Raw genomic sequence first — 15,624 nt, forward strand, 5'->3', positions numbered from 1 at the left:
GGAAGAGGGCGGCTGGCAAGGTCCAGCCTTCACGGACAGACCTGTGCTGAGAGGTGGTCGACCTGGATTAGAGGCCAGCGAAGCCGGCTGAGAACCTTGCTCGTAAGCGTCGGAATACCGGACGGGGGGAGACCAAGAGGGGAAGGAGGGATAGGTCGCACATTTCTAGTTTCTAATGTGTTTTTTCTTTCTGCCATCTGCAGACAGCCAGGATTTCAAGAATGACTGAGATCTAAAGACACCTCAAAAATGGTCTGATCTTCAATCAACCAAAGTGAATTACCCCATCCCACCCTTGCTGGCTTTAATTGGCATTTATCAAATAAAGCTTTTTAAACTGTAGACTGCTTCAGATAAATCTGCCTAATTCGCCCCCTAAATTTCCATTTGTATTTCCATTTATACACTGTTATAAAAGAAAAAAAACACTGTTTCTGCCTTTTTATTATTGGGCTGTAATCTTCTGGAACAAGTCCTCCCCCCCCCTTTTTTTAAAGATCTCACTTATCTATTTGACAGAGATCACAAGTAGGAAGAGAGGTGCGGGGGGTGGGCAGGGGGGGGGGCAGGTTCCCCGCCGAGCAGAGAGCTCGATGCGGGTTTGATCCCAGGATCCTGAGATCATGACCTGAGCCGAAGGCTGAGGCTTTAACCCACTGAGCCACCCAGGCGCCCCTGGAACAAGTCCTTTAGGCCTCTGTAGGCAGTTCCTCTTTCCAGCCTCGCACCCCGCAGGACACTGTTGTTATTACAGACATTTAGTGAACTACGGATCCGAAACTTAAATGGGTTACATGGCCTTTCCTGTGTCAAACAGCCATCAAGTGGTAGTGCCAAGGTTCACTTAAAAAAAAAAAAAGGTATTATTTTGTTTACTCATTTATTCAGCCAACATTTATGGAGCACCCCTTATGGAACCTCACCATGAGGAGGGAGGAGAAAGACATCAATTAACACATGACTACACATTTTAACACCAATTTCACTGATTGGAAGCTAGTGTAGGCTGCAGTAAGAGTACACAGCATGGACTGTTATGACTTCTAGATTTCAGATGATAAAATGTCAAGAGCTGGGTCTTAAGATGGATGAAATGAGGTAAAAATTTGGTGAAGAGAAACTCTATGGAGACCTCAGACTGACAGACTCACGCTACTTACCTGGCTGTAGGAGCTGAGCCTCTCAAGGTTTGGGATATTTTGCCCTAAGCTCTGCAGCAAGCATGTGACAGAGCCAGCACAGGGTTGTCCACAACCACAGAGCCGGCTCCGCAGCCTGCTTGGGGGTTTGACTAACTGCCCCCAACCATGTCCCGCCTAGCTTTTGTAAACTCCCCCACAGTGGCTCCAGAGGGCTGTGAAGTAGCTACTGAACACCACCCAAACCAAAAGCAGCTCCAGCTTCTCTACCACAACAGGGGGAGGGACATGGCTCCAACTTCAGCTGAGACCCAGCTGAGGTCATGCTGCCTCCTCTGCAGTAGCGGTACCATAACTCCATGACTTATTTTTCAAGGTGCAATTCATATAACATAAAATTAACAATTTTAAACTGTACAATTTGGTGGCATATAATAAACTCACAATGTTGTGCAGCCATCACCATTTATCTAGTTCCAAAACATTTCGATCACTTCCAAAGGAGACCCTACACCTGTTAAGCATATTCATTAAATCCTCTCCACCCTCAAGACCTGGGCACCACTAATCTTTTGTCTCTATGGATTTATCTATTCTGGACATTTCATATAAGTGGAAGCATATAATATGTTGCCTTTTGTGTCTGGCTTCTTTCATTTAGCGTAATGTGTTTGCTGTTCTTCCATGTTGTAGCATGTACCAGGACTTCATTCCTTTTTATGGCTCAATTCTTTGGGTCATATCCCTAGGAGTAGAATGACTGGCTCATGTAATACTACTGTGCTTAACCTTTTGAGGAACTGTAAAACTGTTTTCCACAGGAGCTGCACCATTAAATATTCCCACAACAATATACCAAGGTTCCAATACCTCCATATCCTCAATAACATTTGTTATTTTCTGTGTTTTTCTTTTTTTTTTAAGAAGCCGTTCTAGTGGGTATAAAGTGGGATCTAATTGTGGGTTTAATTTGCATTTCTTTAATGACCATAGATATTGAGCATCTTTTCATGTGTTTATTGGTCATTCACATATTTTCTCAGGAGAAATGTCTACTCAAGTCCTTTACCCATTTTTAAATTGAGTTGTTTTTTCTTTTTGTTCTTAAGTTGTAAGTGTTCTTTGTATATTATGGATATTATACCTTTATCAAACATATGATTTATAAATATTTTCTCTCATTTTATGTGCTGTCATTTCACTTTCTTGATAGTGTCCTTTGATGCACAAAAACTTTAATTTTGATTGAGTATGTATGTATGAGGTAGGACTCTAACTTCATTCTTTTTCACATGGATATCCAATTGTCCTAGCACCATTTGTTAAAGAAGCTATTCTTTGCCAATTGAATGATCTAGGAACCTTGTCAAGAATCAATTGCTATAGAGGTATTATTGGCTTATTTCTAGACTCTCAGTTCTATTCCATGAAATGTATGTCTGTCTTTATATCAGTTCTACACTATTTTACTTTAGCTTTCTAGTATGCTTTGAAAATGAGAACTGTGAGTACTCCAACTTTTTTTTTTTTTCAAAATTATTTTAATTTGTTTTAAGCTTGTATCTAGGGTCCCTTGCAATTCTATATACATTTATGGATCAGCTTTCCCATTTCTACCAAAAAAAAAAAAAAAAAGGTCACTGGATTTTCATGGAGACTGCATTGTATGTGTAGATCATTTTGGGTCTTCCATCTTTCAATATTAAGTCTTCCAAGTCATGAACATAGGATGTTTTCCCATTCATTTAGTCTTTAATTCCAGCAATGTTTCATATTTTCAGTGCACAGGTACTGCACATGTTTGGTTAAATTTATTCCTATTTTATTCTTTTTGATGCTACTGAAAACTGAATTGTTTTCTTAATCTTTTTGGGTGGTTCACTGCTAATGTATAGAAATACAATTGATTCTGGAGTGTTGGTCTTTTATCCTGCAGCCTCACTAACACTGCTTATTAACCCTAATAGTTTTTTAGTGGATTCTTTAGGATGTTCTACATATAAGATCATGATATCTGCAAAGAAAGAGAGATTTACTTATTTCTTTCCAATGTGGAAGCCTCATTTCTTTTTTCCTTGCCTAATTTCTCAGGTTTAAAACTTTCAGGACAAAGTTGCTTGTAAAACTTTGAACAGAAGAAACAAAAGCAGGCATTCTTTTCTTGTTGCCTGATACTAGCAGGAAATCTCTATCTTTCACCATTATGATGTTAGCCTACAGTTTTTTCAAAAGTGCCCTTAATCAGATTGAACAAATTCTGTTCATTCCTATTTTGTTGAAATTTTTTTTAATCACGAAAGTGTTGGATTTTCTCAAATTCTTTTTTTGTATTGACATGATGGTATTTTTTTTTCTTCATTGTATTTTAATATATTACACTGATTGACCTCTATACGTAAAAGCTTTGCATTTCTGGGATAAATTTTACTTGATCATGGTGTGTAATTATTTTAACATTCTGTTGGGTTTGATTTGCAAAGACTTTGTTGAGGGTTTTTTTTTTTTTTTTTTAATCTATATTCACAAGGAGTATTGGTCTGTAGCTTTCTTTTCTTGTAATGTTTTTGCCCAGTTTTGGTATCAGGGTAATGTTGGCCCCATCAAATGAGTTAGGAATTGTTCAATATTCTATTTCTTAGGAGAGCTAGAGAAGAACTGGTGTTAACTGTTCTTTAAACATTTGATACAAGTCACTAGTGAAGCCATCTGGTCCTGGACTTTTCTTCAGTCAGGAAGTTTTGAGGACTGATTCAATCTTTTGTTATAAGTCTGTTCGCATTCCACCCCCCCCCTTTTTTTCTTTGAGTTTAGGTAGGTTGTGTGTTTCTAAGGAATTTGCCTGTTTTATTTAGGTTTGTTAGCATTCATTGTTCATAGTTTTATGATCTCTTTTATTCCTTTAAGGTTGCCAGTAATGTCCCCATTATGCTGTGTATAAGTCCTCTGTTTCTTGATCAAGAGTTCCTAGGTTGCTGCAAACCTGCAACTACTTTCTAGAGTTCCCACAAAGTCAATTCTGACGCTGATCTTTTTGGTGCTTCTGTTTAGGGATGGGCTCTTGGCGCTTCCAACCCTTCTATTTGCACTGATGTCACTTCTATTTTTTGTTTTCTATTAGAGTATAAAGGCCAACTGCTTCTGATCGGCCAAGTTCCTTCCCCCATACATCCCGCCTGACTGTGATTCAGTGCCCCACTACTGACCTTACCACCATGTGGGTGTCTGTCCCTCACCACTTCTCTGAATATATCTAGCTCTGATACTAAGCTATGTCCCTTCAAATGTTTCCCACATTTCCTTCTCCTCTCCACCCCTCTCCGGATTGTAGGAGCTCACTCCTCCTTACTCAACTGTCCTGCGCGCGCGTGCGCGTCCGCCAGTCCCCACACCCACACACTCACACACAGTCACACACAGTCACTCTCCTACCCTTAGCCAGCAGGCTCCGCTGTGGCGTGGGCCCCTCAGGAACTGCACTGGCGCCTACTTGGAAACCCCGGGGGCCCTCGGGTCAGGCGGCGCTTCCCTCCGAGGCCCGCTGGGGCCGCGAGCTCGCCGAGGCTCCACGTGCGCGTCTCCCCGCACGCCACCCGCGCGCACGCCGTCCCGCGCGCACGCCCACGCCCGCGCGCCCGCCCGCGCCTTCGCGGAGGGATCTGGGAGTGAAGCTTCGGAGTGGGCCTGGGTCGCATAGGTGCGTTTGAGAAACGCGAGGTGGGCTTTCCATGGATAGAAAAGGAAGAGAGGGGGAAAGAGAGGAAGGTGCGAGAACGGGAGAGGAAGAAAAAAGAGCGAGGCGCGGCAGCAAGACCGCAGCTCCGCGCTGAGACAGGGGCTTTCCCGTGGTAACCGACCAAATGTCCAAGCCAACCAGCCGTGGGGTGTGTAGGGGTGAGGGGAGCGGGCGGGCGGGCGGGGAGCAAGGATAAAACAGAAAAGGCGGTGCTGGACTGCAGCATTTTTAAGCTAAGTCTGGAGCGCAGCCTGGCCCCGGCGAACTGGGAACCGGGAAGCGGTCCTGGACGCGGCCACGCCTCTAAGACGTAAAGCGGCGGTGATCTAACCTGGGCCCGCGCACCCCCAAGCGGCCGGACGCGAAGGGTTGGCTCCCCACCTCTTGCATCTCCGTTTCAGGTCTCACAGCCCTGGTTTAAGCCCTAACACTCAAGTAAATAAGCAAATAAAAATATTTAAAACAAATTTTTAAAAACATTTTATTAATTTGACAGAGAAATCACAAGCAGACAGAGAGGCAGGCTCCCCGCGGAGCAGAGAGCCCGACGCGGGGCTCGATCCCCAGACCCTGGGATCATAACCTGAGCTGAAGGCAGAGGCTTTAACCCACTGAGCCACTCAGGAGCCCCGCAAATAAACATATTTTTAAGTGAATACTTCATTAGCATAAGCCACCTTTTTTCCTACTCGAGCTTTTCTTTAAATGAATTGTCTGAAGGACCGTTTTCTGAATTCTCAATCCTCTTTTCATCAAATTGCGGACACAATACTTGGGCGTTGCCACAGTCATATCTGTAGATAATTTGGTCTTAGAAAACTGTTTCTCTTGAGAGGTTGCAGCCAAAGAACAAGTCTGAGAAAATAGCTCTTAAATGTTTTCTCTTTGAACTACTCTTTTGAGATTAAGTTATCTTTAAAGTTTCTCTGAACAGTTTTTCTGAGAACAGTCTATCTCTAACTTCTTTCTCCATTTAGATGGATGATGTAGCCACTCCAGATCGTACTTGCACTCCTGTTTACTAGGAAAAAAAAAAAAAAAAGTGAGATCTGAAGGAGAGATAGTGAAGAACTCTCACTGTAAGTAATTTTCCCATTCACTAATTCATTCCAGAAATAATTACTGAGTATCTGTTGTATGTCAGACACTGTGTTAGGCAATAGGAGTAAAGGGCTCATAATCTCAAAAGAAAGATTAAAAACAAAACAGGAGGTATATGTGGTGGTTATAAGTTTTCCTATGTTCTGTTCTAGTTCTTACTGCAGGAGAAAAATTATTAAAAGACTAAAACCATACCTGTTCCCCCACCAAGCTGAGCCTTCTTGATTTCATAAAGATCACCAAAGATAATTTTTAATGAGCAAGAAAACAAATCAACATGTTCTACCCAGAAGACGCTAGTGATAGTATTTTTTCTTTCTTTCTTTTTCAAAGATTTTATTTATTTGTCAGAGAGAGAGAGCGAGAGAGAGCGAGCGCACAAGTAGGAGGAGCGGTAGGCAGAGGGAGAACCAGGCTTCTTGCTGAGCAAGGAGCCCCATGTGGGCCTTGGTCCCATGCCTCTGGGATGCCAGGACCTGAGCCCAAAGCTGACACTTAACAGGCTAAGCCACCCAAGCACCCAGTGCTTTCTCTTTATTGGAGATGAAGAAAGAGAAAGACAGAGAGAAACGTGTTCCTCTCATTATAAATCATTTAATGGACTGATTTTTTATTGTTTTCACTGGCTTAGGTGTGAAAACTGTTGTTACAGATGAAATACGAAGTTAGCAACCCAGGAAATAAATCTGAGGATTCTTCTAACCCAACTTCTAAGTAACCAAGTCTGATAAATCTTTATACTATTTTAAAGCTATTTTAACATGTAAAAAGTTTTTTTTTTTTTAAAGATTTTATTTATTTATTTAACAGAGAGAGATCACAAGTAGGCAGAGAGGCAGGCAGAGAGAGAGAGGAGGAAGCAGGCTCCCTGCTGAGCAGAGAGCCCGATGCGGAACTCGATCCCAGGACCCTGAGATCATGACCTGAGCCGAAGGCAGCGGCTTAACCCACTGAGCCACCCAGGCGCCTGTAAAATTTTTTTTTTTTTTTTTGGTTAAAGATTTTATTTATCCATTTGTCAGAGAGAGAGAAAGCACAAGCAGGCAGAGTGGCAGGCAAAGGCAAAGAGAGAAGCAGGCACCCCGCCGAGGAGGGATCCCAATGCAGGGCTGGCACCCAGGACCCTGGGATCATGACCTGAGCTGAAGGCAGCCGCTTAAATGACTGAGCCACCCAGAAATCCCTAACATGTAAAAAGTTTTTATTAGTTGCCATACTCTCAAGCTTTAGATAGGAACAGTAAGGCAAAATAAAATTTGGCCTTACACATCAAGGAATCTATATAGATGGGAAACTGAGAAAACTACTTTGCATTCAGCTAAACAATAATCAAATAAAATGTTTTCCTAAGGATCTTTGAAATGAGATTGATGAAATGAGGGAAGAGAGAAATGGGAGACTGTGTATATCTCGTTTTGCCAGGGAAATTACCTCAAATAAATAGTTCTCAGAAAGGGGCAGTTGTCCACTGGGTCCACCACTGAACTAAAGGTGGATACTTCTGGAATGTGCAATCAGAAAGTGATCCAGTGCAATGAGAAAGTGAGGGACCAGTCAGCCCCCAAGCAGAGTTTTCTGCTTTACGGAAGAATAAAATTAATAATTTCTATGACCATCCTGAATGAAGTAGATCAATCATGTATAAAGTAAAAGAAAGAGAAGGGACTCGATTTCACAATTTCAGTTAGAAGGTAGTACTGTCCCAGGAAATGGGTCTTTGATGCAACTGTGTTACCAACCCCTGGGCAAGGTTAAAAATAAGCCTATATGCAAATAAGATCAATTTTCTTTTCATTCTTTTTCTCTTGTGCAAAGTGTTTTTGTAGTGTCAGAGTGTGGATAATATTGCTGAAGGGGATAAATTTATATAACAACCACAGAGAAAAATCAGCAGTACTGATGAAAAATTTACAGGGACATCTCTTTGATTCAGTAATTCTATCTCTAGAAATTATTCTGAAGACACATTTATATGTGTGCAAAATGGCCCATGTGTAAGAATAGTAACTATAGTTTTGTAATAACAAAACACATAAGACAATTTCAAGGGCCATAAATGGGGAGGGATTAATGAATTTATGAGGCTTCCCTAATATTCATAATATATAGCTATTAAACAGAACGCAACAGATCCAGCAAAAATGTGATTTTCAAGATACATTGTGAGAGTAAAAAAAGAGAGTGGTAGAGGAAAAGGTATGTAAAATAGTTCAAATTAAATTTTAGAAATATTTGTATATGTGCTGTTCATACATAAAATATTTCTGGAAATACATGCAAAATATTGTTGAGTGTTACTTCAGGGGAAGGACATGGAGAGCTGGGGGCCGTGTGGAAGGAGATTTATTTTGTACAGAATATAATTTGCGACCAGTTTTAAAATCAAGTGTTTGAACTACCTAATACAAATAAATAAATAACTATTAAAGTAAGCCAAGCACTGGTAGCAGGAAGTTTTTCTAGAACTGACCACATTCTATTTCATAAGAATTGTGCAAATGTCAATGTTGCATTAACAGGAAGATAAAAAAAGAAGAGAGATCAGGGTATTTCAGTTAGTGAGGCCTTATCTAAGCCTTAGTTTCCTCATTTGTAAAATGGGTACAAGGGTGACTATTTTTCAGAGTTGTTGCCTGGATTAGACATAAAAATTATTATACATATTAGTTCACACACACACACACTCTCTCTCTCCCCTGGCTCGAGCCTTCAGTTTACCCAAAATAGTTCCCAGAGAAAGACCAAGCTGGACTTGAAGCAGGAAGAATTTAAGCATACCACCCAACTTCTCACCAGCATAGGATTTAGCATTAGCAGTTAAGTCCCACCCCCTTGGACTTCTGTTATTAAACAAACATTACCTTTGCAGTACTGAGCTAGGTACTTAGATACAATGATGAGCAAGAAAAAACTCTGCGCTTTAAACTATATTAGGCAGTTTATACATGAGTGAATGTGCATTCGAGTCATACAGAACAAAACTACTGTTTCCTTTTGCTGCTCCACAGGGGGATCTGCTGATACTCTCATAAAGGTGGGGGAGATCCTTTAAGACTTGTGGTTTTGTTTGGTGCATGTTGCTTCTCCCCTTATATGATATGCATCATAAATTCTGCACTGTTCTGTAGCTGGCTAAAATATCAATATGTCTTGGAGATTTTTATAAGTCATAAAGATTCTCCCCTATTCTTTTAAACTGCTGAAGATAGCCTATCATATGGAAAAGTGTACCAATTACTTAATCATTCCCCTACTGATGGTCATTTGTTTTCAATTTTTACAAGTATATGATGCCCTAAAGAACATAGTTATACATGCATCTGTTTCATATATTCAGACACTTACTTTTTCTTTCTTCCTTTTCCTCTGAGGCTATTAGTCCTTGGTTATATACATTACAAATGTCTGCCAGCTTGTTGCATGTATTATTACTCTGTGTATGGTATTATATACATTGAATAATATATATTCAACTTACAGAATTTAAATTTTTTTGATTGAAACAAATGTGCCAATCAACCTTTAAAAAAATAAGTTTGTTGTCATGTTTAAGGTATTTTACACACCCAGGATTGTACGCACACATTCTCCTATATATTCAGTTATTATTTGACATTTACATATTTTATCTACCTAGAATTTACTTTCCATGTATGTCAAGTTGTGGTAAGCAGTATAATGCTTTTCCCCACAAGATGTGTGTGTACTAATCTCTAGAACCTGTGAATATATTAGGTTTCAAGGCAAAATGAAATTAAGGTTACAGATGGAATTAAGGTTGATAATCAGCAGATTTCAGATGATGTATTAGTTTCCTATTCCTGCTATGACAAATCACCACACATTTAGTAGCTTTAAAACAGCACAGTTTTTACACACTTAAAGTTCTGGAGTTCAGAAGACTGAATGAAGTAAGTTTCACTGGATTAGATTGAAAAATGTAGGGCTGGTTCTTTCTGGAGGCTCTGGGGGGAAAGTCCCATACCTTGCTTTTTTCAGCAAGTGGCTACTTGTATTGCATGACTTCCTCTGCCTTCAAAGCACATCTCTCTAATCTCTGCTTCTGTCATCATATCTCCTTCACCTTCCTGTTGTCAAATCTCCTTGGCCTCTCTCTTATAAAGATGCTTGTGATTATATTTAAGGATTATATTTAAGGATGCTTGTGATTCTAGCTCACCTAGAAAATCCAGGATAATTTCCTCATTCCAGGATCCTTAACTTAATTACATATGCAAAGTCCCCTTTTTTCCATAAAAGTAACAAGCATAGGTTCCAGGAATTCCAGGTATTTGGGGGGACACTAATCAGTCTGCCACATATAGAGAGTTTATTCTGGATTATCCAGATGGACCCAACATATTACAATTCTTAGGAATAAAAGAGGGAGCCAGAACAGAGAGAACCAGAGAGATAGCAGTGTGAAAAGGACACAGCTTGATGTTCCTGGCTTTCAAGATGGAAGGAGGATGCAATAAAACAAGGAATGGGGGTGACCTCTAGAGAGTCACCCACAAAGACAAGAAACAAATTATACCTAGAGTCTCAAAAGGGAACACAGCCATGTTAACACATTAATTCTAACCCAGTAGACCCATCTTAGCATTCTTTTTAAAAACTTTAATTTTAGGAGAAGCCTGGGTGGCTCAGTCAGTTGACCACCCAGCTCTTGCTTTTGGCTCAGGTCATGATCCTAGGGTCTCATCTCAACCTACATCAGACTCTTTTCTCAGCGGGAACTCTTCTTGGGATTCTCTCTCTCTCTCCCTCTGTCTCCCCTTGTGTGTGTGTTTTCTCTCTCTAGAATAAACAAATCTTTTTAAAAAATTGTTATTTATTTATTTTTAAAGATTTTTACTTATTTATTTGTCAGAGAGAAAGAGAGAGAGAGGGAGCACACAAGCAGGCAGAGAGGCAGGCAGAGGCGAGAAAGAAGCAGGCTCCCTGCCGAGCAGAGCCCAATGTGGGGCTCGATCCCAGGACCCTGGGATCATGACCTGAGGCAAAGGCAGTGGCTTAATCCACTGAGCCACCTAGATGTCCCAATAAATCATTTTTTAAAAAGCTTTAATTTTAATAAGAACACTTAACACGAGATTTACCTCTTACCAGTGTTTTTTAAAGATTTATTTATTAGGGTGCCTTGGACGGCTCAGTTGGGTAAGCAGTCTGACATTGGCTCAGGTCATGATCTCAGGGTCCTGGGATCAAGCTCTATGTTAGGCTTCCCACTCAGTGCAGAGTCTGTTTATCCCCCTGCTCCTTCCCCAGCTTGTGCTCGTCCTCTTTCTCAAATAAATAAAATCTTTAAAAAAATTTTTTTATGCATGCGGCAGGTGTGGGGAGAGGAACAGAGGGAGAGGGTGAGAGAGAATATCAAGCAGACTCCCGACTGAGTGTAGCGCTCCACGTGGGGCTTTTCCCCACAAATTTCAGCTCATGACCTGAACCAAAATCAAGAGTTAGATGCTTAACTGACTGAGCCACCCAAGCACTCCTCTTAACAATATTTTAAGCACACAATATGGTATTACTGACTGTAGTGTTGTAGAGGAAATCTCTAGAACGTACTCATCTTGTGATTACTGAAACTTTACGGCTGTTGATTAATAATTACATTTCCCCTTTCTCCAGCCCCTGGCAACCACAGTTACACATTTTGATTTTATGAATTTGACTATTTTAGATACCTCATGTAAATAAAATCATACAATATTTTGTCTTTCTGTGACTGGTTTATTCCACATAGCATAATGTCTTCAAGGTTCATTTATGTTGTTGCATATGGCAGAACTGCCTTCTTTTTTTTTTTTTATTAACATATATTACTTGTTTCAGGCGTATAGGTCTGTGAGTCATCAGTCTTTTTTTTTTTTTTCTAATTTTTTTTATTTAACAGAACGAGACACATTGAGAGAGGGAACACAAGCAGGGGGAGTGGGAAAAGGAGAAGTAGGCTCCCAGCTGAGCAGGAAGCCTGATGTGGGCTCAACCCCAGGACCCTGGGATCATGACCTAAGGCGAAGGCAGACACTTTACCAACTGAGCCACCCAGGTGCCCCTGTGATTCATCAGTCTTACATAATTCACAGCACTCACCATAGCACATACCCTCCCCAGTGTCCATCACCCAGCCACCCCATGCCATCCACCCTCCTCTACTCCAGCAGCCCTCAGTTTGTTTCCTGAGATTAAGAATCTCCTATGGTTTGTCTCCCTCTCTGGTTTCATCTTGTTTCATTTTACCCTCCCTTCCCCTACGATCCTCTGTCTTGTTTCTCAAATTCCTCAAAATACTTACTCTGATTGACTTAGCATAATGCTCTTAGCATAATACCCTCTAGTTCCACCCACGTCCTTGCAAATGGCAAGATTTCATTTTTTGATGGCTGCATAATATTCCATTATATATGGACACCTAAGTTCATTCCATAGTTTGGCTATTGTGGACATTGCTGCTATAAATATTTGGGTGTACATGTCCCTTCACATCACTACATTTATATCTCTACGGTAAATACCCAGCAATTGCCCTACTAGGTATTTACCCCAAAGAATTGCTTTCTTTTTAAAGGCTTCTTTTCCATTGTATGTGTATACCACAATTTCTTTATCCATTTATTGTTGATGAGTATCTATGTTGTTTCCACATCCTGGTTATTGTGCATGGTGTTACAATGAATATGGGAATGCTAATGTTTTTTAAGATCTTCTTTCAATTCTTTTGGAAATATCTAGAAGTGGGATTGCTGGATCATGTAGTTTAATTTTTAATTTTAATCTTCATTCTATTTGCCATAGTGGTTACACCATTTTGCATTCCCACCACCAGTGCACAAGTGTTCCACATTCCCTATATCCTCATCCACACTTGTGGGTTTTTGTTTTGTTTTGTTTATAATAGCCACCCTGACAAAGTGAAGTGATATTTTATTGTTTTAATTTATGTTCCCTCGTAATTAGTGATGTTGGAGCATTTTTTCATATACCTGATAACCATTTACATGTCTTCTTTAGAGAAATGTCCATTCACTCTTTAGCTCTTTTTTAAAAAAAGATTTTATTTATTTATCCAACAGAGAGATCACAAGTAGCCAGAGAGGCAGGCAGAGAGAGAGGGGGAAGCAGGCTCCCCGCTGAGCAGAAAGCTCAATGTGGGCTCGATCCCAGGACCCTGAGATCATGACCTGAGCAGAAGGCAGAGGCTTACTCCTCTGAGCCACCCAGGCACCCCTCTTTAGCTCATTTTTAAATCAAGTTCTGTGGTTTTGTTGTTGTTTATTTTTTTTACTATTGAGTTGTAGGAGTTTCTTATATATTTTGGATATTAACCCTTTACCAGATATATGGTTCACACATATTTTCTCCCATTCCATAAGTTGCCTTTTCACTCTGCTAATTGTTGCCATTGCTGTAGAGAAGCTTTTTAGTTTGGTATAGTCCCTCTTGATTGTGATGTCTTTACTTTGTTCTTCTTTCTCAAAATTGTTTGGTTGTGTCCTTTGTGGTTCTATTTGAATTTTAGGATTTTTTTCCTTCTGAAAAAAAAAAAAAAAAAAAAGCCAGTAGGATTTTGATAGGGAATGTTTTGATTTGGTAGATTTGCTTTGGGTAGCATGGACATTTTAACAATATCAATTATTCTAATCCATGGATACAGGATGTCTTTCCATTGATTTATGTCTCCTTAATGTCATTTATCAATTTTTTTAAGTAGGCTCTGTGCCCAGTGTGGGCCTTGAATTCACGACCCTGAGATTAAGAGTCACATGCTCTATTGGCTGAGCCAGCTAAGGCACCCTTCATTATCAATGTTTTGAAGTATTCCATATACAAGTCTTTTTTTTTCTTTTAAGATTTTATTTATTTATTTGACAGAGAGATCACAAGTAGGCATGGAGGCAGGCAGAGAGGAGGAAGCAGGCTCCCCGCTGAGCAGAGAGCCCTATGCAGGGCTCTATTCCAGGACCTGGGATCATGACCTGACCTGAAGGCAGAGGCTTAACCTACTGAGCCACCCAGGTACACCCCCCACCCCCATTACAAGTCTTTTATCTCATTAGCTAAGTTTATTTCAAAGCATTTTCTTCTTCTTTTTTTTTTTTTTAAAGATTTACTTATTTATTTGACAGACAGAAATCACAAGGAGGCAGAGAGGCAGGCAGAGAGAGAGGAGGAAGCAGGCTTCCTGCTGAGCAGAGCGCCGGATTCGGGGCTCCATCCCAGGACCTTGGGATCATGACCTGAGCCAAAGGTAGAGGCTTTAACCCACTGAGCCACCCAGGCGTCCCAAGCATTTTCTTCTTTTTGATGCTAATTGCTAATGGGACTTTTTCTTTCTACATAGTTCACCATTAGTGTATAGAAACAAACTGATATTTCTACATTAACTTTGTATCATACCACATTACTGAATTAATAATTCTAATAGTTGGGGGGGGGTTTGTTTGTTTTGTTTTAGTCTTCACAGTTTTCTACATGTAAGATTATGCCATCTGCAGAGATAATTTTAGTTCTTCCTTTCCAATTTGGGTGCCTTTTATTTTCTTGTTTAATTGCGATGGCTAAGATTTCCAGTATTATGTTGAATTGAGGTAGAAAGAATAGGCATCCTTGCCTTTTTGCTGATTTTTCAGTTTTAGAAACAGCGTTCCATATTTCACTGCTCAGTTTGATGTTAATTGTGGGCTATACATATATGACCTTTATTATGTTAAGGGAATTTTCTCTAAATTCCTAGTTTATTGACAGTTTTATCACAAAAGGGTGTTGAATTTTGTCAGATGTTTTTTTCTATATCTATTATTATTTAATCTTTTTAAAAAAGATTTTATTTATTTATTTGACAGATAGAGATCACAAGTAGGCAGAGAGGCAGGCAGAGGGAGAGAGGGGGAAGCAGGCTCCCTGCTGAGCCGAGCCTGATGTGGGGCTCAATCCCAGGACCCTGGGATCATAACCTGAGCTGAAGGCAGAGGCTTTAACCCACTGAGCCACTCAGGCACCCCTATTTAATCTCTTACTGTAGGTCTACTCAGATTGTCTTTTTTTTTTTTTTTAAAGATTTTTATTTATTTATTTTACAGACAGAGATCACAAGTAGGCAGAGAGAGGGAGAGGAGGAAGCAGGCTCCCTGCAGAGCAGAGAGCCTGATTCGCGGCTCGATCCCGGGACCCTGGGATCATGACCCGAGCCGAAGGCAGAGGCTTTAACCCACTGAGCCACTGAGGCGCCCCTACTCAGATTGTCTTTTTATTCTCAAGTCAATTTAGAAATTTGTGTGTTTCCAGGACTTTGCCTATTTTATTTTGAATATCTAATTTGTTGCATAGAATTGTTCATAGTACTCTTTTATAATCCTCTTTATTTCTCTGACAAGAGTAATGTCTCATTTTTCATTTCTAATTCCAGCAATTTGAATGCCATCTCTTTCGTCTTGATTAATCAAGCTAAAGTTTTGCGAATTTTGTTGTTCTTTTCAGAGAATCAGCTTTTTAATTCATTTTCTGTATTTTTTCCTATTCTGTTTTATTAATTTCCATTCTGATCTATTCCCTTTCATCTTGCTGTAGGTTTATTTTGCTCTGAAGCTCTCTTCATTTTTCTTCGTTCTTTTATCTCTGCTCTTCAGGTTGTATAATCTCTATTGA

The 15,624-nt window shown here is 40.1% G+C and overlaps 1 protein-coding gene and 2 long non-coding RNA genes across 7 annotated transcripts in view; 2 read left to right on the forward strand and 1 right to left on the reverse strand.

The window, feature by feature from the left end:
- Positions 1-342, forward strand: part of LOC132024692 (cyclin-dependent kinase inhibitor 2A-like) — a 27,794-nt gene extending 27,452 nt beyond the window's left edge. For all 4 annotated transcript variants that reach the window (XM_059411558.1, XM_059411556.1, XM_059411559.1 and 1 more), the window contains exon 3: positions 204-342. In XM_059411558.1, the coding sequence (XP_059267541.1) occupies positions 204-229 (26 nt within the window). In that variant the 3' untranslated portion in view covers positions 230-342. The remainder of the gene's footprint in view (positions 1-203) is intronic.
- Positions 1-4,658, reverse strand: part of LOC132024695 (uncharacterized) — a 25,207-nt gene extending 20,549 nt beyond the window's left edge. The window contains exon 1 of the long non-coding RNA XR_009406282.1: positions 4,569-4,658. This is a non-coding gene — a long non-coding RNA (uncharacterized LOC132024695). The remainder of the gene's footprint in view (positions 1-4,568) is intronic.
- Positions 4,659-4,760: 102 nt separating this feature from the next.
- LOC132024694 (uncharacterized) overlaps positions 4,761-15,624 on the forward strand; it is a 33,901-nt gene continuing 23,037 nt past the window's right edge. The window contains exons 1-3 of one of the 2 annotated variants that reach the window (XR_009406281.1): positions 4,761-4,833; positions 5,850-5,951; positions 13,852-13,995. This is a non-coding gene — a long non-coding RNA (uncharacterized LOC132024694). The remainder of the gene's footprint in view (positions 4,834-5,849; positions 5,952-13,851; positions 13,996-15,624) is intronic. The other variant, XR_009406280.1, reaches the window with a different exon arrangement.

The sequence above is a fragment of the Mustela nigripes genome, chromosome 9 (genome assembly GCF_022355385.1).
Source record: "Mustela nigripes isolate SB6536 chromosome 9, MUSNIG.SB6536, whole genome shotgun sequence".
Lineage (NCBI taxonomy): Eukaryota > Metazoa > Chordata > Mammalia > Carnivora > Mustelidae > Mustela > Mustela nigripes.